This window comes from Eschrichtius robustus, chromosome 5 (assembly GCF_028021215.1).
Source record: "Eschrichtius robustus isolate mEscRob2 chromosome 5, mEscRob2.pri, whole genome shotgun sequence".
Taxonomy (NCBI): domain Eukaryota; kingdom Metazoa; phylum Chordata; class Mammalia; order Artiodactyla; family Eschrichtiidae; genus Eschrichtius; species Eschrichtius robustus.
In genome coordinates this window covers 122,193,902-122,220,425 of record NC_090828.1, presented here as the reverse complement: position 1 = coordinate 122,220,425, position 26,524 = coordinate 122,193,902, and the positions used below count along the sequence as shown (strand labels likewise).

General features: G+C 34.7%; 1 protein-coding gene across 1 annotated transcript in view; it reads right to left on the bottom strand.

The window, feature by feature from the left end:
• DARS1 (aspartyl-tRNA synthetase 1) overlaps positions 1 to 26,524 on the bottom strand; it is a 66,551-nt gene that overhangs the window by 34,429 nt on the left and 5,598 nt on the right. Inside the window, exons 3-4 of the mRNA XM_068545197.1 lie at positions 25,942 to 26,034; positions 14,248 to 14,350 (exon numbers count right to left, since the gene is read on the bottom strand). Of these exons, the coding sequence (XP_068401298.1) occupies positions 14,248 to 14,350; positions 25,942 to 26,034 (196 nt within the window). The remainder of the gene's footprint in view (positions 1 to 14,247; positions 14,351 to 25,941; positions 26,035 to 26,524) is intronic.

Genomic DNA, 26,524 nt, shown 5'->3' with positions numbered 1-26,524 from the left:
AAAGCAAAACAAACAAAAACATGAAAGTGGCAAACAACCCATTATAATCTAGCACAGTAATAGACGTTCACAATAGTGGCCTTGTGTCATTAAGAAAAAGGAAGAATGTAAAAAAACAGGCTTCAAAGATTCTTTTAAAGTTGTCAAAATAGTTTCAGTACTTGAAGACTTCATAGTCTAAAATAATGCACTACTGAGTACTGCCTTATTCTTTAATGTCGTATATCATCACATACACACTGCAAACCTACAGCGGGTATTATGCACTGTAAAGAGATTTAAAAAAAACAGATACACAAAATTTGACTATGAAACATTAGGGTTGATTTCTTATCAAATACAGCAGAATTTATCTGTTTCTTATCAAATACAGCAGAATTTATCCAATACTGGCCTCTTCAAATTGACTACTCAAGGTAAGGACGAAGGGGTTATAAACACATTTCAAAATCAGCACTTCCTAAAACAATCTTAAAACAACTTATCTGGAATTACTTCTTGGTTTTGTCACACAAATCAGTTTTTGGGGGGCAAATCTCACTTATACCTATTGTTTACTATCCTTCAGAAATGCTGAAGATCATGACAGAACTCTAGGTGGGAGAGAAGAAGAGACCAAAAAAAAAAACCCAAAAAACTAAATGAATGGCATTAGAGGTCCAAGGAAGTAACATGTTTCAAAAAGGAGAGAATATTTAAATATATAAACTATAGGGTTAATAGATAGACATTAACCTCATATATAGGCTTAATAATGACAGCTATAGATAGTTAATATATCAACTATAGGGCTGAGCAGCTATCTACAAACATTTTTGATAATTTGATTTACTTTACCAGTAAAAAAAATGGGGAGTATGCACCTCAGTATGTATATATTTTATTTATTTTAAAATTATATACATGTAATACTAAACGTAAATATTACCTTTAGGCAAATATAAACTTGGGGAGAGATTCATAATGAGCAATAATGATCCATGATTAGCAATAGTAAATCCATACTCCACACAGTTTTCCTGATAATTTCTATCTAGCTAGGGGAGTACTGAAATCTTGTCAGATCTAATTGGATTATCATTGAAACAACACCACCACCACCACCACTTCTTAACATGGCTGATACAAAGATCCCACACTGTAAGTGTCAGTGTTAACGTTTTCTTGTTGCGTGTATGTTTTAAGTTTTATCTTCATTCTATAGTCTCTTGATAGAAATCCTTTGTCCATTTTCTGAGGGTCAGTCTGTTATTTTAATAAATATAAATAAATATAATCCCCCCAAACCAGTTAGCCAGGCACAGTAAACTTTAATTGGCTACAATATGCTGAAAGTGAACCAGAGGGTTGGGGTACCAATGTTAGCTCCTTTGCGTTACTGGAATCCTGCAGTCTTCCTTCAGAGGCCTCACGTGCTATAGGTGACATGTGACCTTCTGAGATGCAATCCAAGTGATAGGCCCAGTGTTTATCTATAAATTAACTATTAGAAAAACTCAAATTTTTTCTTACACTTTTAGATCAAAAAGAAAGGAAGGAAAGGAAAGAAATAGAAGTTTGATTATTTTCTTTCCTTCAGTGGGTAATCTTGAGCAAATCACACTTTGGAGAACACTGGGATAGGGCATAAGAATCACAATGACTGAGAAAAGGCTGTTGGTGTGGGTAGCTATAGGTGAAAAGGAATTTAACAGTATGGGACTCTAGTCAAAGAGGTCACCATCTTGCATATAAGTGGTGGAGAAATAGATCTGGGAAAGAAGTACTTCATCTATTTTTTTGTCACTGGGTCCCAGTGTGAGGTTCTGACTCTGACAAGTCCTCTTGGAGAACAAAGAATAATCACCCCCAATTCACACTACCCCTCACCAGTGACGGACGGAAAATGGCAAGGCTTGCTCTTATATTTTTAAGTTATTTTTTAAACAGTGTTTTCTAAACATTATTTCAAAAACTTATTTTTTTATTGTAAAAGAGTATACTTTATTGTTAACAATTCCAATGTTAAATAACGTGTAAATTTAAAATTTTAAGTTCCCCATCATATACCCAACCCCCTCTCCCTATAATCACTGTTTACTACACTCCTCCACATTTTTTCTCATTTGCAAAAAATATGGAATGCATCATAAATTTTGTGTCATTCTTCTACATTAGTTTTGTTCATGTTCTCCGTATTTAAGGTTGAAGAAGCAGTTTTATTTTTACAGCTCAAATGAAATTGATCCTAATATATACAAATACCTAAAGTATTATTACTCCCATGTCACTATGGCAATTTCCTTTTATGTTCCAGTTCCTGTGTGAAGTGCTTTATGCATATATCATCTCACTTAAACCTCACAAAGGCCTACAAGGTAGGTGCTACTAACAATTTATAGTTGAAAAACTGAGACTCTGAAAGGTCAAGTAATTAGGCCAAGATCACACAGCTAGTAAGATCATGTACTGATTACTGCACTCGACAGTTCTGTTACAGACTCACAAATTAGCACCAAATTTTAAATACTCCAGAATGCAACATCAGCACACTTTGAAATAATGCATTCTCATTTTTAGAAGCTCATGAGCTGCCAGATTCCTTTATAGCTTATGTGAAAGAAACTGAAAACAACAGGCCCTTCACAAATAGTTTTCAAAATGCCCAAGAATCATACTGCTTTCTCTGGTAACGCTGATGTATCTTGATGTTCTGTTGTTGCCAGCCTCAACATATATACATCAGAATCTTTGTATAAAAGAGAATAAAGTTATTACTTAAAGTTATATTTAACTTAGAAGAATTAATCCCATAAACTAGGAACTTTTTTTTTTTTTTAAACTAGGAACTTTTGACACCAGATTTTAGACCTACTTTTAAAGCACATATTAATCAAAGTTTTCAATACAAATGTTGAACTGGACAGGGCCAATATAGGAGTTCTGTTTCTGATCCAATAGATAAGTACCTCATTCCAACAAAGAGGTATAAACTATCTAGGTACAGTTGTTCAAAGAGCTGCAATCCAGAACACTATAATAACCTCGCCTATGTTCACCAACTTATCCACATGATGCTCAAGGGGTACCCAAATGCCCACCACCCTCTGGGCCTCAATTGTGGATGATATATACATATACTTCATCATAGGACCTGTAACATGCCTCTGCATGCAGTTGTTTGTTTATTTTTTGTCCTGTCCCCAAATTAAGTTCCTTATGTGATATACAAAGTCACTGAATACCCGAGCCTAGCAGAGTGTCTAGACTGGAGCAGGTGCTAATAAAAGTTTTCTAAATCAATGAACCTTCTTCTGAGTATTATTTTGATGTTTACAGTTCTAAAAATTAACGTGCAAACTGAAAATTTAACCTACCAAGTAAGTAAAATAGTTATTTTCAGGTGAAAGATCTAGAAAGGAAAGAAAATAAACTTGTATGTAGCTAGGTGACTCATTAGAGAATGAGAAACATACTTGTGACTCACAAGCTACCAATAAATAACCTAACCACAATGACTAATATGAAGAAAAAAAAAACATACATATACAAATATTAAAGCCTGAATAAGCCTTTTATTCAGAATCCGAACATCACTATGCTAGGGGTGGGAGGTGTTACATAAGCATGAATAGCAAAATTCAGTTTTTAACACCTGCTCTTCAAATGAACTGTAGCCTTTTACAAGGCTTTAATTTTAAACTTAAAAACCTGCGTTTACATTCACTATAGTGAATACAGTTTACATTCACTACAGTCCTTAATAACAGTCAATACAAAAAGGCCTACAGGGCCACCTTTAAAAAAACTTGTCTTTTCAAGGCTCAACCATAACTAACACAAACTACTCTGCTCATTATTTTTAAATGGCACTAAATAAACAATAATTTTAAAAGGAAAAAAGGGATGACTTCTTGCCTCAGCTCAAACACCAGCTACTAAACATTAGAACATTAATGTCAACATAAGATGGGGATCCAGAAACACTGGCCTGGATAGGTATCCCATCTTCCTGCTTCCAGACAAATTTCATTTGAAGACCTCAAACCATTTCAGATACACAATTAAGAATCCGTTCTTAAAGATCTCTAGGGAATGAGATGTGCGAACCTTCCCATGTAACTCATTTAGTTGTTTCATTTCTGTATGCATTTAACCATGAGAAAATTGATCTTTCCAACAAATTGATTAAAATAATGTGTTGAAGAGTCCTGTGGCACTTAAATCCAATTAGTGAGTCAACTTTTCGGATTAGTATTTTGATGAATTGGATATTCCTAGGAAAGATAATTTGGGGAAAATTGACCCCATATTAAGCTTTAGTGTCACTCTTAAGGAAAATACTAAAAAGCTAGAAACTGCTAGTGGTACAATGTAGTCAGTAAGGGAAAGATAAATACCTCAGATTTAATATCTAAAGTAAATGCTAAGATAGTTATCTATTTAAGATATTAAAAGTGACCTCATAGTTTGCCTCTTAAATGATTAGGAAACCCCAGCTGGAACTATCTGATTTGATATTTTTAATAGTGGAGTCCTTGCTTTTTTCCACCTGGTATATGGCCAGAGGGAATAGAGTTAAATGTAGGGCCTCATGGAATTAACATATAAATACCATTATTTCTCCCACTTTTTTGTGTAGGAGTTCACATGTTTTAAATGTCCAGTCTCTTTGGGTTGCCCTTCAAGACGGAAATACCTTGAGAATAAATAAACAGTCCTTGGGCACTCCCCTAGCACTAAAGATAATTACAAGCATTTAATATAAAAAAAGATCTAAGACAGAATGAAAATTAAATGGGATTAGAAATGGCCTTTTCCTCACGAACGTATTTCTAGCTATGCTGTTTTCCAAACCAAAGATTCTAGCAGAATGGTTAGTTGGCTTACTAACTAAACTGCTAGCCTCCCGAAGTGAATGTGTTACTAAATATTCATTTGAATTATCTCATGTTTCACTGATCCTCAAATTTCTAAAGTAAGCTAAAAACATCTATAAGTAAGAATTTTTGCTTTATTTAATAAGTAATAGAAGCCACTAGCATTTATATGTTGCTGTTCATATGCTGTTTTTAATCATAATAGAAGGCTGATAATATATTAAGCAATGAAACTCACAGAATTTTCCAAATTTTTATTTTCTTATTATAATTATACTCAGAAACTACGGGATAAAGAGGAATGAGATCCTGAGGAGTTCAGTGAAACAATGAAAAGAGGCGGCCTATAAACCTCTATTTTCATTACAAAAGTGGAATATATTCTACTGGGCCCAGCTGAGGAATAAAAATCAACTGTTCTGCCACAAATACACAATACACTCTTTAAGCTTGGTGTTAGATTATGGGATCAAGAGTATATGGGGCAGGGAGTTAGTAGGGCATCTGCAGGGCAAAAGAAACAAAGAGACAGAGAACAGTGGATAAGGATGCAGTGAGAGTAGTTGTAGGAATGGAACTGGCGTTGTGTGAGGTCAAAAGGGGACAGAAAAAACTAGGAGAAAATGGGGAGATTGATAACAAAACTACAAGTATTGATGAGGTCCAACAGAAGATTAGGAGGCATTAGAGGTAGAAAGGTGGAAATTATGGTTAGAGAGAATGGCTACTGGAGTTTAAAACGAAATTCTAAGGGGCGAAATCCAAGCTGTGGCCACAGGAGTGAGCTGTTAAAGTGAAGCAATGGTGAAGATAGGGGAGGAAAAGTAAGGAATTTTAAGGCCAACTTGTTCCATATAGTCACTTGAAAACATTTTAGAATGAGAGGATGACTTGGAATAGGAGGAGCAGAATCCTATCAGCCAGAAAAATAAAATGGTTTCAGTAAAACAACCTATTTCAATCTTTGGGCTTTTCATGAACTCAAAAGGTTGGAACTTCTCTCCAATTTACTCAACATAGTAAGCAAGTTTAGGAGATACTACAGCTGTCTATCCAAATCCCTCTCCCCTTCTTCATTGCTAACAGAACCCCACCCCTGTTCAGTATCCACACTTTCCCTGGCCAAGTGCTCTAATGGAAGGTGAGCCCATCCAGCTCCAGAGACTGAGTTGTGCTTAGTCCCAGCCCATCCTGGGAATTTACTCCAGATTGATGGTGTCTTTTCCACAGAGTTTCTCAAACTAGAAACTCTGAAGTCATTTTCCACTTCTTTCTTTTCCTCACCTCCACACATAAGCAGTCAGCAAACAGATAAGACTCTTATATTTGGACCCACTCACTGCACAAGCATCATTATCTCTTTTAAGAGTAGAGTTTTGCTTTAACACTTGTTTTGAAAATGTGAATTAATTCCAACACAATTGCTATATCAGGTATCAATCTGAGCATAATGAGAATTCTGTGTTTGCCTATACCAGATTTCACCTGTGAGAAACACTAGGTCAATGCAGACAACTGTACTCAAGTGAACTTAGCCACCCAGGAATATATAAAACACACACACCTCAGACATGGACCTGCGTTACGAGCCACACCCATCCCCATCTGGTGGTCCAACTTTCCTTCCAATTTCAGACAGCCTTCCTTGTACCACCTGATAATAATTTCCAAGCTGCAACTTTTCTGATACCCACTTCCACTCAGAAACAGTATGTCTTTGTAAAGATAAAGTGAAAGATTTATTGTATTCATGTATTTCTCAACCATTCAATATGTATAAAACTAGTCTATGTTTTTAATAAAATTAGGTTCTTTTTATAAAACTATGTCACTGATGAAGGTTGTTTTTGTTTTTGGCTGCACCGTGTGGCACGCGGGATCTTAGTCCCCCGACCAGGGATCAAACCCACGTCACCTGAATTGGGAGCACAGAGTCTTAACCACTAGACCGCCAGGTAAGTCCCTGAAGTTTTTGACTGTTGTGCTATTTACCTATTTTCTGCATAAACCTTCAGGTTTTTATTTCATACTTTTGCATAGCACAGTATTTTTTTAGGAATGCATTTATTACAGTAACAGAAATGACTGAATATTAGCACCACTCTACAAAAAGTTAACCCAAAAGGACACCCATACCTCAATGTCTAAGATCTCCTCCTTTGCTGACAATAGAGCAATTCTAGCAGACAGAAGTTTAGTTTGTACAAGTGTGTTACAAAGAGCATGATATGTTAAGGAACAGCATCAGTTACCCAGCCAAACTCTTTCATTTCCTTCCTGAGTCCAGAATCTTGGTAAAGGACAAATTCTTATTTTAAATTCTGAGTGTGGTCTTATTTCCACATCACTTGCATACACCACACAGCTGCTTTGTTGAGTGACTTTGTGTTTTACTTCTCACAGCAAGAGTGATAAGAATATGTATAAGATGACCTGTGTGGCAGTGCTGATGATGATAAGGAAAAGGCAACAGATTAAGCAAAAGAAGATGTAAATTTGCCTAGTGAGTTTTAGGTTTCATATTTATAATTATAGCTATCAAATATTTTTATATTAAAATTATTCAAGAAAAATAACTGTCTTTGCAAACATGAAACTCTCTACTTTCTAACTACCTTCCCCCAACCCCACTGTTTTTATTGCATGCTTTTTAACAACGGGGTGATTCCTTAGGAAGGCAAACACTGCTTTATGCTAGAGGAGACAAGCTCATTAGCATTACTGATGGTTAGAAAAACATTTCATTCCTTCTTTGGAACCATTTTTAGCATCAATTTATGACAACACAAAAATCTTTTTTTATTACTTTATAATCAGCTATACTTTTTAAAACCAAAATTATTATTTTTCACCAGTTTTCGTTCTCAATAACTTGGGGACAGTATTTAAAAGTCATTATCACCCTCAAGAAAAAAAATATCTATCTACTCCTTGAGGATATATACCAGAATAAACTGCGCACTCTAGAAAAGATACTTTTGAGGCAAAAAGCAACAGGGTTTCCCTTTCCCAGTAACCAACGTATTTCAATGACATTAAGGTTGTATTCTAAGTGAGCTACATATAATGTGGAGGGCTTTGAACGAATATCCTTATATAATCTTAGAGAGGCAGGATGACACAGAAGCATGAGCCTAGAGTCAGAGACCTTAGTATTTTAAGTATCAATGTTCTTATCTGTAAAAAATGAATAGACAAGAAAAAAAAAAAAAAAAGACAAAATGGTATCCACACCTCACAGTACTGCTATGAGAACCAAGGGGGAACATGCAAGTACGGCACTCTGCAGCTCCATACTTAGTATACAGTAATAGTTAGCTATTATTGCTGCTACTGTTACAATCAAATCTGTTATTTCCCCTGTACATGAGATAGGGAAGCTACTGGTGACCACTGCACTGAACCTTTACTGGGGTGCACCCCATAAATATAAAAATTCATGGTAGATACTGGAAAGCTTGGCAAGATAAAGTAAGGGCAATCATCATACTAAATTTTAATTGTAGATTAAGTGTCTTAAATATTAAAATAATATTTCACATGCAATAAAAGTCCAAGTGTAGGTGTGTGTGGGGGAGCTTTTTTCCATGGCCTTTCATTTAAAAAATATAAGGCACCTTCTACAGGGGTCACTGAAGAGTACCCCATCATAATTTATAAAATCTACTCAATATACACAAGATAATGATGGAAGGTTAGCAGCATAAGCTTTGTATGAATAGTGGTTTTTACCTTTTATTTTACATTGTTTTAGGCACCACAGTTTTAAGCCCCTCAAAGTGCTTTTTTATACTAGATTGTCACAATAAATGTCTAAAATATGTAAGAAATCCTATATTATATTGATACATGCTGACTGTTATTGTTAATAGTACAGATAAACTTTAGAGTTGGTGAAAGCTAGGTGATGACCAAAATTATAAATTATAAATTCTTATAAAATAAGAATTTATTTTATAATTATAAAATTATAATTTTAGGCAGTCAATAGCTCATATATTTCAAAATGATTTCCATTTGATTCTTATTTACCCCCTTCTCCTCTCCCCCTCAAAAATGAATAACGGTGAAAAAGACATATTCTAAGCTTTTCTTTCTCATATTTACATATTCTAATAGCAACAAAAACTATTAAAATTTAAACACAGAAACTTGAGTATTAAAGGTTTTCAGCAAAACTGGCAACAAATTTTTTAGCTTTCTGGTTGTCAGAAATAATTTGTTGAATCTTACTGTACTCAATGAGAAATGTCCTCCACAGATCTACATAGCTACTCATATTCAAATTAATAATTTTAAAATCCTGGGCAAGGTAAAATAAAAGATTAGTTGAAAAGAGGACAAGCTATAAAGTTGCTACATACTAGTTTTTCAAGTAATGTACCAACATAAAATGCTTTGATGATATAAACTAACAATTCATTGAGGCAAAGAACTCAAAATGCCCAAACATGAGAAACCATATATTTGCCAGTTAAATCAAAACAGCACCCAAAAAACATCAATTGTGTAAATATTTTTTGAAATAATAAACCACCTTTTCACAATAAAAATCTGTATCCCAATTCCAAGACAGGCACAAGCTTGGTTTATATGTCAAGTAACTTCTTTCAATTACAGTGAATTAGTGCCACACCCAATCTCAGACTTTAATATTTCCCAGGCAAGTAGAAATAAAAATGGTCAAAGAAGGGTCTTAGCTGTAAAGAATGAAGTAAGACTAACATACAGTAAACAATTTATGAAGTCATGTGCCTAGTTAGTGAGGAGCCAAGTCTCTGGGCCCTCTGGCCCACTATTACACTCCATTGCCCATTGGCACTTTGTAGAAATTAAAGTTTTAAATCATCCTAGTAGTTCTATGATGACTTATTTTGTGAACTCAGTTTTCTTCACCAAAACCCCAAGAATTTTAAGTTCAAAATAAGCTTGGTAAGAATTAAGCACAACTAAATACGGCATAGATAAGTGGCCTCTCTTGGCAGTATCAGGGACCCTCAGTAAACACTTAAATTAGTTTTATCATGTTACTTAAATACCTACAAGTATAAAACTAGTAGAAATAAAATGCCTTATGGTTATAGCCCTTAACTTGAAATCAAAGCGAATTTTTACAGTCTTTTTTTTTTTCTGGGCCATGCTGCTCAGCTTGCGGGATCTTAGTTCCCAGACCAGGGATTGAACCCGGGCCCATGGCAGTGAAAGTGTGGAGTCCTAACCAATGGATAGCCAGGGAACTCTCCTTAAAGCGAATTTTTAAAGAAAATTGAAACAAATATTAAAAACAACAAAATTCAAATTAACAATATTAATTTAAGGTTTGTTAAAACTAAATTGCTGACATTTGGTTTACTGTATAAAGCTGTAGCCTCATATCCAGTTCTAGATTTAATTTTCTGTATTTTTATTTTAATACTAGTAATATGAAGAATGCTTGTTCATAATTCCATAAAACATTAACTTTGAGGTTGACTCAGGATAATTAGTCCTCATAATTAACCAAAGTTCTGCAAAGAGCAACCAAGAATGACAATTTAAATAAAATATCAGTTGATAATTTTATAAAACTATCTTATTCCAGTGAAAGTTAATAATGTAGTATTGTTAATTGAAATTTGAATCAAATGGGTATCTAATCTGATAAATACTAGAACTGGAAATAGAAACATTTTTCCTTGTATGGAAACTATTGTACTATTAGTTATATGCTGCCCCTTTACAGATGAAAACAGGATTCAATAAATATGCTTGAGTGGCACAGGCTTTTAAAGTTCATAGTACTTCTTAACTACCAAGTACCACCTAGTAACCCAACTTGTCAGCATGTCACTATTCAAACTACAGTGAAATCTTCATTTGTACAGAACATGGATATCATCGGCTTCAGTTGGCATGAACACAATTTATACAGCAGTTCTCTGCTGTAAGTTAGCCTATAAAATGATATGGCATAGTATCCTTATGTAACTTTAAGATAATCACCAAAATGTACACTAAAATTTAAAAAAATATAGAAAACTTCCAATCTCCCAAGAACACATTTGTGGACCCCAGAGAAATGAAAAGAGAAACCAATCAGTGAGGATCATGAAGAACATGGGCTTAATAAGCTAAGTGACAAAGAATGAGGATTTTATGAATAAAACTAAAGCCTTTAAAATAACAAGTAAAATTAGAAAAGAGGTCATTGTAGACATGGAGAGACTGCCCAATCTGAAGCATGTATATTGAGAAATAGTGGGAAATAACAGGGGGAACCAGCAGGTAGAATTAATATTGAACATGGTTGGAAATAGGAAGCCATTAAAGATTTTAGATAAAAATAGCACTTAAAAAGAAACTTCTGGCAAGTATGGACTTTTTAAGAAAAGGATTTTGAAGGATGAAGAAAATAACCAACACATCTTTTTCCTAAAAGTTCTGAAAGTTCTAAAGAATTTATATTACAATTTCACTTGATTTATTATATTTATAAATAGAGCAGGTAATTTTCAAAGTAAAATTTTTCTGTTCTTGATTTTCTTCTTTAAAAATTGGTACTTTGAATATAAGATCATACTACTGCCTTTCTATCAGAAAGGACATGTGCTTTAGACTTGTTACCAAGGAAGATCAGGATTTCTGAACTACCTTAGAAGTATAGCAAAATCACATAAAGACAAGTTGACTGATATACCAGGAGCAATAAATCATGTTCCCAAGAAAATTATCTTATCAACCAGCCACAAAAATTAAAAACTCATCATTTTTCACCATAGAGAGTCATGAGAATTTTCCTTTTTCACAAGGTAGCAAAAACTATTAACACATTTATTGTTAATTACTCAGGATAGATACCTTAACGTATGAGTAGTGCCAAAAGTTAAATAATTGTAACTTAAGTTCCACATGTTAAACCTATTGTATAAAATTGGGTCCATTCGCCTGTATATAACCAGCCAAAGGCTTTATAATATGCAACAGCTCTATTATGAAACCACCTTTTCCCACACATTACTAATTATATAAAGTCCAGTTTTTTAAATGGACTAAAAATAGCTACATGTTCTTTGCTTTAAAAAAGAAATCAAAGTCACAACTTAATTGTTAAACCTGAATTAAGATTAAAATCAGATCTCAGGTATCCCCTGGCCGTCCAGTGGTTAGGACTCGGCTCTTTCACTGCCGGGGCCTGGGTTCAATCCCTCGTTGGGGAGCTAAGATCCTGCAAGCCAAGTGGCGCAGCCAAAAACAAAAACAAAACAAAAAGATTAAAATCAGATCTAGATCTTGATTGAGTTCCATCCACTTCAGGATTATGAAATCCAGGTTAAATTATCTAAATTCTTCCCTTATTCTAAAAAAAAGATCACCCATACACTATCCCTTTTAGATGAAAGCCTTTCTTTAACATATATTATAAGGGCATTAGTGAACTAAGTTCTGTGTGCAAGTATCTCTTCCAGCTGGTAAGCTTTGGTTGACATCTGATATGGTCAACTGCTGTCAGTCAAGTCCCAGGAGTTTCTGAGAAGATCCAAAATAAGAAATGACTATTTGTGGACTACTTTAACGTGTCTACCTCTAGAGATATCAAATGAATTGACTGTTCTCTTGATAGTAGAATGCCTCTCAGTGGATTAAGGGTAAATGGGATTTCCGAAAGACTTTCAGACTATAATCCTTTAAGAATGTAATACTGAGGTTATAATGCAGTTTAACAAACAAATATATTCTATATGAAACTATCAGCTTAATATATTAGTTTTCAGAACCAATTTAATATATAAAAGACAGAAGCCATAAAGTTTGTTGACTCGAAGTTGACTTTTCCCCAGTATTCTCCAGTATATTAAATATAATTTAGCATATATGTCTGTGGTTTTCAGGGGCTCTCTGTGTAGACAAAGTTTATTTCTAGGGACCACATTTACTATGTCCCACTTCATAGGATACAGATTGACCTGAAAAGGCTAGGTGACAAATGCACCCCACAAGCATATACCCTTAAGGACTAGGTATTAAAACAGTAAACCTAATCACCAAATGATACAGGTAGAAGAGATGAGAGTGACAGTCTCTGGGCAGCAGGACTGGGAGATAGGGAGAGGTAGGGCTAGTGGTACTGAGACCTCTGAGCACATCAGTAAATTGATGTAATTAATGGCACTGGAGTCTTTAAACAAGAGGGCAGGTATTGCTATGATACAATAAAACTAAATTGGATAAATAAATCTGTTAACCAAAACCAGTTGCTAAGCATCCATTATATGTAAACCACTGTGCTGAAGGAGTCAGGGAAGGCCCAAACATAAATTAAGATATTAAATTAGATCAGTTTTTAGTCTCCTTCTAGTTCTAAAATTGATAATTCTATCTATATTAACTCATCTTTGAAAGCATATATATATTTAAAGAACAGAGATAAAAATCAATAGAAAATAGGGAGGGTGGGAGGGAGATGCAAGAGGGAGGAGATATAGGGATATATGTATACATATAGCTGATTCACTTTGTGATACAGCAGAAACTAACACACCATTCTAAAGCAATTGTACTCCAATAAAGATGTTAAAAAAAATCAATAGAAAACATGTAACATTTACTCAACTGAATTTCTTTTAAAAAATATTTATGCCTATGAAGTACTCTACTACTTAAAATTGCCCATTTTTCTGAGTCTTCTTTGACCATTATCATGGAAATAAAATTTCAATTAAATTGAGAAAAACATGCAAACAAAACTAGCCACATCACCAACTCTTATTACCTTACAGCTCCAGCAGGCCCAACCACTACATTATCTCTGTATCCTGCCCCTTGTAAATTGAACAAAACAATGAGCTTCTATAGGAACCCTGAGCCAGAACTTTTATGGGGGAAAAAAAGCAAACTTGACTTTTTTTTTTTTTTTTAAACCTTTTTGGTGTCAAAGTTAAAAGCTGTAACATGTTAGAGCATTTGTTTTACTTCTTCAGGACGGAATCATTTGCAAAATCACATTCTTTTATTTTAAACACTTCTATTATTTAGTTAGAAAACTTGTTGCTTAATATGCAAATCTCAAACTAGGGGAGGGAGGGAGGAAATGAAGCTCAACAAACACAACAAAATAAAGTTGCTTTGCAGTGTTGACGCTGCCAGGCTTTTTGTAACTCTACTTGAAAGTAAATGTGACTTGTCTGTAGAGAGTGCTGCTTCAGCAGTTCCAAATGAATTTCAAGTCTGTGCTCCATATTTTCTCTTTTATAAGTTTAATGTATTCAGCAACACTGAACTGACAATTTAAATAACTACATTTTTAAACAAAGGAAGCGTTGATGTTAATGCATGAAAATGGTCCAAAGCCCTGGGAGCCCCGGTTCCCACCACTGTTTATTCTGACAACAGGATATAATTGCTTACTTACTTGGCAGCAAATTTTACCATCTGCTTGCTTGCGTGGTCTCCCACGGCTGCAAGAGCCTGGACATTAAACTGCTGCTGACGTAGGACTAAGAAGCACTGCTTCCCTGAAGAAGAAAGTACGTAAGTGTATTAAGGACATGCTACTTCAGGCTTTACAAAGAAGAAAAATGCTTCTCTACTTTATAATTGGGCCCAAATTTACTATACCCAACAGGAACATACACATAGGTATCTGGCTTTGACAGCCAAAATTCCCATACTCAGTTGACAAGCTTTAAAGAAACCCAAGTTTCTCCTACGCTTTTAAAATGCTTGTTATGAGGACGTAGGCAAAGCACCAATTTCAAAAAATATTATCAACCAAGAAAATTATTTTGTCATTGTATGGACTTATTAAACAAATTTCAAGTAACTTCAGATCACTTTCAACATTCATTCAATAGCTAGTATATTCTACAGGCAAAGGTACTATGCTAACCATCATAAGAGCCTCAATGATGCAACCATAAAAGTACTAATAAAGTGCTTAGTCACAAGAACATAAACGTTCTACGGGGGTGGTTCATTTTATTTCCTACCAAAGTACATTTCAAAGAGCATTTAGAATAACAGGTTAGCTTATTTCCTGTTCTATTTTTCTCATTTTTCCTTTATTGTCTTCCTAATTCTTCATCCTTTATAATAGTTCCACTTTTTTTTTTACTCCAAGGAGTTTTTTTTTTAATTTAAAAAAAATTTTTGTTTTTGGCTGTGTTGGGTCTTCGTTGCTGCGCACGGGCTTTCTCCAGTTGCAGCAAGCAGGGGCTACTCTTCATTGCGGTGTGTGGGCTTCTCATTGTGGTGGCTTCTCTTGTTGCGCAGCACGGGCTCTAGGCACGTGGGCTTCGGTAGTTGTGGCACGTGGGCTTCGGTAGTTGTAGCACGTGGGCTTCAGTAGTTGTGGCACGTGGGCTCAGTAGTTGTGGCTCGTGGGCTCTAGAGCGCAGGCTCAGTAGTTGTGGCACACAGGCTTAGCTGCTCCGCAGCATGTGGGATCTTCCCAGACCAGGGCTCAAACCTGTGTCCCCTGCACTGGCAGGCGGATTCTTAACCACTGCACCACCAGGGAAGCCCTACTCCAAGTAGTTTACTTTTTCTATAAAAGATCATTCTCTTTATGCCCTATAACCAGTTTCATTTCTACATAATACTGGGCCTCTTGACTCCTCCTCCTTTCATAAGCAACTGTCATTCCTTATTCTTAACCTTTTGAAAAATAATATTCATAACAGATCCAGTCACTCACCATCTTTGTGACAGGTCTTTTCTCCAAACTAGATCCTTTTTAAAAGTCTCTGATCAAGTTTTAGGAAACTACTTCCTCATAAAACAAGTTAAATCTTTTCCAGACCACTTTTTTCATCAGATTGTCTTTCAAAACATCAAAAGGTTTTGTTGTTTAAACTGAGAATTATTTTTACACTGAGAATTAGCTTTGCCTCCCCCCCTGGTTCCACCAAAAAAAAGCAAAAACGCAAGCAAACTTATAGTTAATACTTTCAACATACAGTTTTGAAATACAAATCTGACAGCAATTGTGAGGTTAAAAAAAGGTTGCAAACAGAGTGCCAAGATAGACACAATCTATGGACTTCCAAGTCATATATGATTGACATATTTTTACCACTAAATAGATTTTATTTTCCCTTTCCTTTGGAGTATGATCCAGTCGCTAACTAAAATCTTAAAAAAGAAAGTTACATGAACTGAACAAGTTCAAAGGGATTTTAAGATGCTGTATGGATAGAGAAATCTGCAAATGAATCAAATGACATTATTTGAACAACCAAGAACTACTGAAACCAAAGCCAGATATTAGCCCACTTAGAACAGAATGTTAGCATGAAATGGAAGGTAATGTTCATGATTTAGTAAGTACTTTAGCTGCTCTAATAGTGCAGACAGAGGAAGCACTGACCTGGCTGCACTACAAAGCAATCTTGTGATGAACTCCAGTGCTACACAAAGACCTTGAGAGAGAATGGAGGGCTCTATAGTACTTATAAAGGGTGAGCACAGGAAAATACCCTTAGGTCAGCACTAAGGGGTGACATTTAGTGTAAGGGTTTGGTAAAGAGTAAAATCTTTTTAATCAAAAGACATAGGATCATATCCTATCATCTCCTATGAAGGGGCCTATTGGAAAATATTAAACTAATTATGTCTCAGTTCTTCATCTGCAAAATGGGAGAAAATAACAGTATATTACTCATGGAGTTTTCTTGAGTTTTCATTTATAATCTTGAAGATTATATAAGTAATAAGTTTAGAGTTGTGACAGATACCCAATTAATGTTAACTATGAATTAATGTTATTAATTAATATTAATCGTTATTACTATTACTAATAGCACCACTGCCACTGCCACTGCCACCTATTTATGTGAAGACTGATGACCATTTCTGTTTCACAGCTGGATTACTATGTCCAAAAACTATGGTGGGTGCTGGGAACACAAAGTAAATATTTGTTAGACACTCATGATAGACTATTATGTGAAAATAGTGATAAAGCCATACAAAGAGTACAATCATAACTTTGTGTAAGAAAAAACCATCAAAATGTGAAGTTGATGGTATAGGAAGAAAAACACCAAAATGTGGCTACTAATGGATGGGGAAATCACAGGGAATTATTCTGTTCTTCATATTTTCTGAACATTCTACATGTACTACTTTCCTAATCAGAAAAAATATTTTTTAAGAGAACAATACAATCAAAGAGGTAGGTACAAAAGAAACGTAAGGGTTGAAAGAAAATCGTGACCATGTTCCAGATTCAACACAAGCAGTAAGTAGAACCTGGGAAGTTCAAGAGGCTAAGCATAGAAGCAAATGCACTCCTAAGATCTGACATGCCTGCTAGGGAAAAGAAATCATGAAATCAATGGTTATGGGTAAAGTAAAGAATGTTCACTGTTCTCTTTTAATGTTTAATGTGTTTATTGTATGTAATTCTAAAAATTAAACCTTATTTTTTAAAAAAGCCAATAGATGGGAGGAAAAGGGTGGAGAGGTGAGACCAATACCATCAGCATATTATATTATAAACCTACAGTAAGTAAAAATGTACAGAAACAGCCACATTAATGCAGCATAAGAAAGAAGTGAGAACACACCTTATTAGAGCAAAGAGATTCTAATTCTAGATGGAATTCAGGAGATAAACTAAAAAACTGAGTAAAAACTGGAACTGAATATCAAACTGTACAATAGAAAAGGGGAGGACTTTCTAAGTTTCAAAATTATAGAACGTCTATATAGCAAAAAAACCACTCTGGGAAAAATAATTGCTGAATGACACATAACCTATATGAGTTAATATCTTTAATACATAAAGATCTTAAAGATGTATGAGTAAAGAACACTGAGATCCCAATAGATAAATGGGTAATGGACTAGAACAAATACTCTGAAAGAAAAAGAAAAAAACCTAGTAAGTAAACATAAGGAGAAAAATATTACTGGAAATGAAAATAATGCAAGTTGAAGCAAACAATGATGATGACACATTATACCACTCATACTAGTAAAAATTTAAAAATATACAATATCATACAATGCTTGGGAGAATTAAGTGAAAACCATTCCTTCATAACTTGTTGATAAAAAGGTAAACTTGTACAATGCTTTCAGAGATCAATTTGGCAGTGGGCATTAAAAATGGGCCTAAAATGTTCTCTGATTCAAGAAATACATTTCTTAGAATATATGTTAAGGAAATTAAGTATGGAAAGTCTTAGTGACAAAGATGTTCATAAAAGCACTATTTAAATAAAAGAACTGAGGTTCTATTATCACTCCCTATTTATGTAGTCTTCACTACTGCAACAGATCTACATGTGACTCTAATGCTATGGTCCCAAGTTTTCCGTGTTCAAAGCACTTCTAAATACTAGAACCTTGAGATTTCCCTGGTGGCACAGTGATTAAGAATCCGCCTGCCAATGCAGGGGACACGGGTTTGAGCCCTGGTCCGGGAAAACGCCGTGGAGCAACTAAGCCCGTATGCCACAACTACTGAGCCTGTGCTCTAGAGCCCATGCACCTAGAGCCGGTGCTCTGCAACAAGAGAAGCCACCGCAGTGAGTAGCCCCCGCTCACCACAACTAGAAAAAGCCTGTGTGCAGCAACGCACACAGCCAAAAATAAATAAATAAGTAAATACTAGAACCTCAATGGTACACTCAGAAAGATTTTTAAAAGACTTAAAAAATCAGTACTGGTTCCCTGGTAAACAGAGCTGTCCACTCAGACTACCTCTATCAAGTATTTTTGACACCAAGTTCTTGAAAGGTGTTAGTAAACAAAATTGTTCTTTCTTTGTCTCTGGTCGGTGATACACTGCAATGCATGATCTGCTTGGTTCAATGTCTTGCAAGGCATTTTCTTACAGACATTGGTGAGTGATAACAAGGGGCAATGTGTGTGTGTGTGTGTGTGTGTGTGTGTGTGTGTGTGAGAGATCCCTTTTATGTAAATTTAAAAAACAAAGGATATGCTCATATTTGTAAATGCACTTTTTTCCTGAAAGAATACACAAGAAACAACAGTGGCTATTTTGGGGGGAAACAGATTGTGATCTGACAGAGGAGCTAGATTTGTGAGACTTCTATTTGTCCTCTTTTTTTTTAAATTGAAGCATAGTTGATTTACAACACTGTATTAATTTCAGGTGTACAGCAAACTGATTCAGTTATACGTATATATTTTCAGATTATTTTCCATTATAGGTTATGTACAAGATATTGACTATTGTTTCCTGTGCTATAAATTCTTGTTGTTTATCTATTTTATATATAATAGTGTATATCTGTTAATCCCATGCTCCTAATTTATCCCTCCTCTCATTTCCCCTTTGGTAACTGTTAAGTTTGTTTTCTATGTCTGTGAGTCTGTTTCTGTTATGTAAATAAATTCATTTGTATTATTTTTTAGATTCCACATATAAGTGATATATTTGTCTTTCTCTGTCTGACTTCACTTAGTATGATAACCTCTAGGCCCATCCATGTTGCTGTAAGTGGCAATACTTTATTCTTTTTTATGGCTGAGTACTATTTCATTGTGTGCGTTGTGTGTATGTATTGATATATATATATGTATGGCACATCTTCTTTATCCATTCATCTGTTGATGGACACCTACGTTGCTTCCATGTCTTGGCTACTGTAAACAGTGCTGCTATGAACATTGGGGTGCATGTATCTTTATGAATTAGTTTTCGTCTTTTCTGGATATATGCCCAGGAGTGGGACTGCTGGATCATACTGTAGCTATATTTTTCATTTTATATCTTTCTATACTACAGGAAGTTAATTTTTACTATAGCCATATATTATTTTTTATTCTAAGAAGCAATTATGTAATTTCTCAGTTTAGCAAAGAGTTCTCACTGCTTAAGTTAGTAAAGGAACTTTATAAGACACATTAATCAACTGCTACATATTATTCATCTTTCTTCATGGAACTCCCCAATCAGGAGAGAGTTTATAGAAAAGAAATGAAACTCAATGTTCAAAACAGCTGAATGAATTCACTGCTTTTAGGTATTTTAAATTTAAATCCTTAACAGTTAAAAATTTGTGTTGCATTTTGAGTCAAGTTTTTAGAAGAGGCAGTTTATTTCTTAAATTTACGCAAGAGGTCTGTTTTAGAAAAATGTAAAGTTGGAAACCTTCCTTTACAGCACCAGGTGCAATCTTTATTTCTAAGCTGAAGAACAAACATGGTACGTTGCCAGGACAAAAAAGTTTACTCTCATCTCCATTTTGGTGATGGCTCAGTAAGGAAGTAAGCCTTGGTGGGAGAACTAGTTATCAAAGATGTGAGGCAATCTTATGTTTTCATCTCTTCCTACTGTCTTTTAGCTTGTCAAGCTCCTGAATTTATTATTTAGATAATGTACCTTCACTTCCTAATAAGCAAGATTAACATTTTCCTTCATCGCTTATGTTAATCAGTTACGGAATAAACAGCAAAGACCTAAATGTTTTAAAGTAGTTTCTATTTGTTATTTTCCCTGAAATATTCTTGTACGGCTATAAGTTGATGTTCTGACCTTTGGTATTAAAAATCCTAAACTATCTGACTACCTAAATAAAGTAGCTATTTTGGAAGTATATGTTAAGTTTTTAGGAAGAATAATATTGAAATAGAATTATCTTGTGTCAATGACTTCCATGTAGTATGTATAAAATTTGAAAGGAACCATAGATATTTCAACTACTTTTTCAATATGCTCATAAGCTTTCACAATCGAAAGAAACTAATGTTAAGTGTATCATTAAGAGTTAAAAATTTCTCCTTGCTCCTATATAAAACTCTTGATTTCAGGGGTGTGAAGCATAAACCTATTGTAAGAAATCTGATTTTTAATCTTTAAAAATGTGTAAAACACTGCCCTTAATTTGAGGAGAAATATACAGATATTTGTTATATAAACAGACTAGGTTTTGGTTTTTTTGCTTAACAGGATTCTAGTTGTCATACTTTTGACACTATGATTTTGACAGTTTCATTTCCTTATTCATGGTTTTTTCAGAACTTTGCTTTACTTGAAATTGCCAGCATAGGTTGTCTGTCCAAGTCCAATTTTAATATGATACTACTTCTGGAGTTAGAACACATGAATGATTCCAAATAAGTCATATTTATTGGTATAATTTTTTCCATGTAAGGAAGAAGGGAGTAGCAGCAATCAGGGTTCTGCAAATTCAAAGATTTTATTCATTTTTTCAGATAATCTTCTTTGGCAGAAATAAAAAACATTGACAATCATTACTGGCAAGAATGTGGAGAAAGTGGTACTGTCACATACTTGTGGGAGTATCACTGAGTATAGCTTTTTTGGAGGGTAATCTGATTTTGGAAAATTTTAGTATGCGTATGCCCACCCTTCAACCCAGCAATTTCACTTCTAGATATCTACCCTAGAGGAATACTGCCTTATGTTGATCTATAACTAATATCATAGAAGTATCTCCAAGAAGCACTGTTAATTGAAAATAAAAAAAGTTGCAGAATAACATGTAAAAATATGGTATCATCTACATAAAATAAGACAAAACACACACAAAACAAAAAACCTGTATGTATTTATGTGTGTGTGTGCACATATGTGCATTAAAAAGAAAGATGTTTGGAAAGACAATGAACAAATTATTAAGAATTAATAGGGCTTCCCTGGTGGCGCAGTGGTTGAGAATCTGCCTGCCAATGCAGGGGACACGGGTTCGAGCCCTGGTCTGGGAAGATCCCACGTGCGGTGGAGCAACTGGGCCCGTGAGCCACAACTACTGAGCCTGTGCGTCTGCAGCCTGTGCTCTGCAACGAGAGGCCGCGATAGTGAGAGGCCCGCGCATCGCGATGAAGAGTGGCCCCCGCTTGCCGCAACTAGAGAAAGCCCTCGCACAGAAACGAAGTCACCCAACACAGCCAAAAATAAAATTAATAAATAAATTTAAAAAAAAAAGAATTAATAGAAAAGCCTGGGGCAAAAGATAGGCAATAGAGAAGAAAAAGGAATATAATTTCCGTACTCTTTGAAAAATTCATGTGAAAATACTTTGTATTACTTGGGTAACTTACAACTTAAACACACATACACATATATACAAACTTAAAAACAAAGTAGGATTTTCCAAGTAAAAATTATGAAAACCAGATTAATGCAAAATTCCAAAAAAACATATTATTGAAACTTAGCTAAAAGAATACTACCCACACCTTTACCAAATTCAGTTTATTCCAAGAATCCAAAAATGGTTCAACGTTAAGAAATCCATTATTGTAAATCACTAGAATTACATACAGCTGATTCTTGCTATTTGTGGTAGTTATGTTTTATAAAGTCACCAGAACAATATATTAGCAAATATTGAGCCATTGCTCCTAGGGGAAATATAGGGTGAGGTTTCTGTGAATGTCTGGTTACAATATTTTCATCAGTCCATCAATACACAAATTTGTTCTGTATGTATTTCTGTTTAAAGACACCTTATTTAAAGTATATATAGTTGATTCATTAACATAGAACTCACGGCCAACAGCACTATAACTCATGCTTGGACAAAGCTTAGCTAACAACTAGTATTTTCTCCATAATGCATCTTATGACTCTCTTGCATTTAGGAACACTAGAAAACACTTCAGCACTATGCTTGGGGGCCATTTTAAAGTCAAATCACCAACAAAAAGCACAAGGCTGTGAAGAACGTGGCATTAAAATGACTATGAAAAGGACACTTGTTTACGAGAGTTGATACAAGGCAGAGTTTCACTGTTTTTAACCTCAGCTGAAAATGTGCACACTGGGAGACTCAAAGTTCTTACCACTCTGCTCATGCGAAATGTCTGGCATGTCTGTGAATGACAGTGAAATCACTGCAAGTATTGATTTTGGGGTTACAAATATATGTTAGCAAGTAGGTGAATTTGCAAATATACAATCCGTGAATAATGAAGATCAACTGTATTTTAAATTTTTTATTATGTGGAAAATTTCAAACAAACACAAAAGCAAAGAGAATAGTATAATCAATCTCTGTATAAATATGTTCAGCACGATATTTTGAGGGAAATAATTTCTGGAAAAGGTCTGATAAAATTTAATACCTACTCCTGGTAACAGAAAACTTGGACTAGAAGAAAACTTCTTTTGACCTACTTTTTAAACTTTGGCATTGTTTTGTAATGACATTTTATGCAGAACACCTAAAGTCATGAAATAACTCAGCAGGAATTTATATCTCCACTGTTTAAAAAATTCTTCATTGTGAGAATCCCTGCAATACTGGAGAATCTACTGATTATTGCAGAGAAACAAGAAATAAGATAAACATTTGAAAGAAAAGGACAAAATGATCGTTATTTGTAAATGATATCAACACCTACCTACAATCCTCACGTACCTCAACAGTTATCAATTCATGGCCATTCTTGTTTCAGCTTTGCTCCAATCCACTCACTCCTCAACTTCTGCCCCAATCCACTTATCCCTCAATTCCTGTACTATTTTGAAGCAAACCCCTGCAAACCCTCTATTATTTCATCCATACATAATTCAGTAAGGATCCCTAAGACAGAAGATCTTTTTAAAAATAATGTTACAACAGTACTATTATTTCAACTGAAAAAAACCCACAATTTTTTAACACCAAATATCCAGTCAATGTTCAAATATCCAAGTCTCAGTGTCTTTTTTTTTTTTTTTTACTGTAGATTTAAATTAGGATCCAAATAAGTGATTGGTTGAGAGACATCTTAAATCTGTTTTAATCCATAGGTACCCCCTTCCCTTTCAATTTATTTCTTGAAGAGACCAGGTCATTTTTGCCCAGTAGTTTACTACTAGATTGTACTGACTGCACCTCCATTGTCATTTAACATGTTCCTTTGTCCTGTAAGTTGCTGGTTATTGCTAAAGGCTTAATGAGATTCAGGAACAATTTTTTGGGCAAGACTACTTCATTGGGTGGTGTTGTGTTCTTTCATAAATAGACATAAAATATTTATGGTTGTCTCTCTATTATGTCGTTAGCAATCACTGATGATCAATGTCTAGATAATTCACTGGGGGCAAAATGATGATGTTCCAATATTCTTCATTTTATTAGCTGGACACTTCTCTAAAGAGATACTTCCCTGTATCTACCATTTGGTTAGCCAGTGATATACAATTCATACAGAAATGATACTGCCACTTTAGTATTTACCAGATTTGAAAATAATGAGCTTGTTCCATTGATGACCAACTAGGTTTTCTGTTTGTTTGCCTTAGCATTATTATAAACTTATGGATTTAAACATACCTGATGTGTTTCAACTCACTTCAGTTGTCCTTACTCATGTTCAAACTGTTCAATTTTTTGGATGAGTGTGAAGGGAAGTATTTTTGGTTCAGGCTTACATGTAGCATGCATTCTATCTTTTAATTTGCTAAATAACTATGTTTAGGAAACAAGGTGCCAGTTTGGAGAGAACAAAGGTTTCTAATCCAATGGGAGAAAGACAAGTAAATGAAGGATTACAGTACAATGTGATTATCTATTGGTTGAATAAATGGTCCAACCTTTCAGGAAGGCAAATCAACAGTTTTTAAAAAGTTAAAATTCTACTAGCATTCTTCTCAAAGTCCAACAGTATTCATCTATTTGGGGGAGGATACTGGAAGAAGAGATAAACTCTTTTTTTTTTTTTTGCCACGCCATGTGGCTTGTGGGATCTTAGTTCCCTGACCAGGGATTGAACCTGGGCCCTTGGCAGTGAAAGTGCAGAGTCCTGGGACTCCCCCAGTGGTCCAGTGGTTAAGACTGCGGTCCCAATGCAGGGGGCCCAGGTTCAATCCCTGGTCAGGGAACTAGATCCCACATGCCGCAACTAAAAGATCCCACACGGCAACAAAGATCCCATGTGCTGCAACTAAGAACTGGCACAGCATGCGTGCATGCATGAAAAAAGAAAGAAAGAAAGAAAAGAAAGAAAAGAAAGGAAGGAAGGAAAGAAAGAAAGAAAGAGAAAGAAAATAGAAAGAAAGAAAGAAAAAGGAAAGAAAGAAAAAAAGAAAGAAAAGAAAGAAGAAAAAGGAAAGTGCAGAGTCCTAACCACTGGACTGCCAGGGAATTCCCAATAAACTCTTAACAGTAGTGATCCTGAAAGATTAAGATATATATGTATAAAATGTTGGAATTTAAAAAATAATGGGCCTGTATTAATTCTATAATAAATATTTTAAAACACAAAGTAAGAAATGCTGTACCACAGAATGTATTAAATAGTACAGAAGTAATTAACTCTGTTAGGGAGACAGAAGGTGTCCTAAAAAGCTTCTGAATTCTTTTCATATTCCACCAATTACAATGAGAATTTGGGCAAGGAGCTTTATCATTCTGAGCCTTAGTCTCCTCATTTATAAAGTGGAAAAACAGTGCCTATTCTGCCTACTTCACAAATTTGTGGGGATGATCAAGTGTGAAAAACTGTGTGAAAAGTATAAAGTTATAAACCAATGTAAGTGTCACTAATACTTTCAGACAATTTGGAACACTAGGCTAGGACAATTTTCCATAAGGAACTGAGGTTTGTCTAAACTCCCCTAATATTTCTTCTTTGTTGTTAATGCTAAATTCTTAGTACTGTCCAAGAGAACTTTCTACAATGATAAAAATATTTTGTCTTTGTCCTGCCTGTCCAATACGGGAGCCACTAGCACTCAAAATACAGCTGGTGACTGAGTTACAGAATTTTAATTTTAATTTAAATAGATAAATGTAGCCAGTGAGTACTAGACAACCCAGTCTTAGCCTTATCTTTCTTCTACCTCTCTCCCTATCTAAATATTACAAATGTAAGAATATTAACAAATGAAAAACTTCTCAAAAACACTCTTTACTTCAAAAAATTAAACTTTTGAGAGGTGCTAGAAAAGTACCTTAGAGTCTTAGATTTCATCTGAGTTTTAAGGCTAAATTGTTTTTAAGGATGTCTTATAAGAACCTAAAATTAACTAACCATGGACTAATACTTTATAGTGATTTAAGAGGGAAAACAGGTGTTTTTGTTTTGTTTTTAAAGATTTACTTTGATCTGTGAGAAATTTGCAAAACAAAAAATTCAATGATTACCAAAAAAGCTGTAATCATTTAATCAATCTTACCTTTAGCTCTGCTTGTATGAACCCTTGCACGCACCCAAACAACTTCATCAGCTTTTTGTACTGTCAAGTCACTAATTCGAACCAAAACTCGATCTGCAGCAAATAAATGAAACAATCTTGTAATTCAGAATTTACAAAGAGATCAAGATCAAAATTATTTTGATTTGATAGCTAGCATAGTACTTGGTATTATCTTAAATGATTCTCAATATCTAGCAACACTTTTTTCCTTTTCTTTTCTTTTTAATTGGTTTATAACATTGGTTTATAACATCACGTAAGTTTCATGTTTATAACATTGTACTTCAACATCTATACACACTACAGCATGCTCACCACCAAAAGTTTACTTTCCATCCATTACAATACAGTTGACCCTGTTACCCATTTCACCCTCCCCCCATGCTCCTTCCCCTCTGGTAACCACTACTCTGCTCTCTTTATCAATGTGTTTGTTGTTTGGTTTGGTTTGTTCATTTATTTATTTACTTATTTACTTTTACATTCCAAATATGAGTGAAATCATACAGTATTTGTCTTTCTCTGTCTGACTTATTTCACTTAGCATTATACCCTTAAGGTC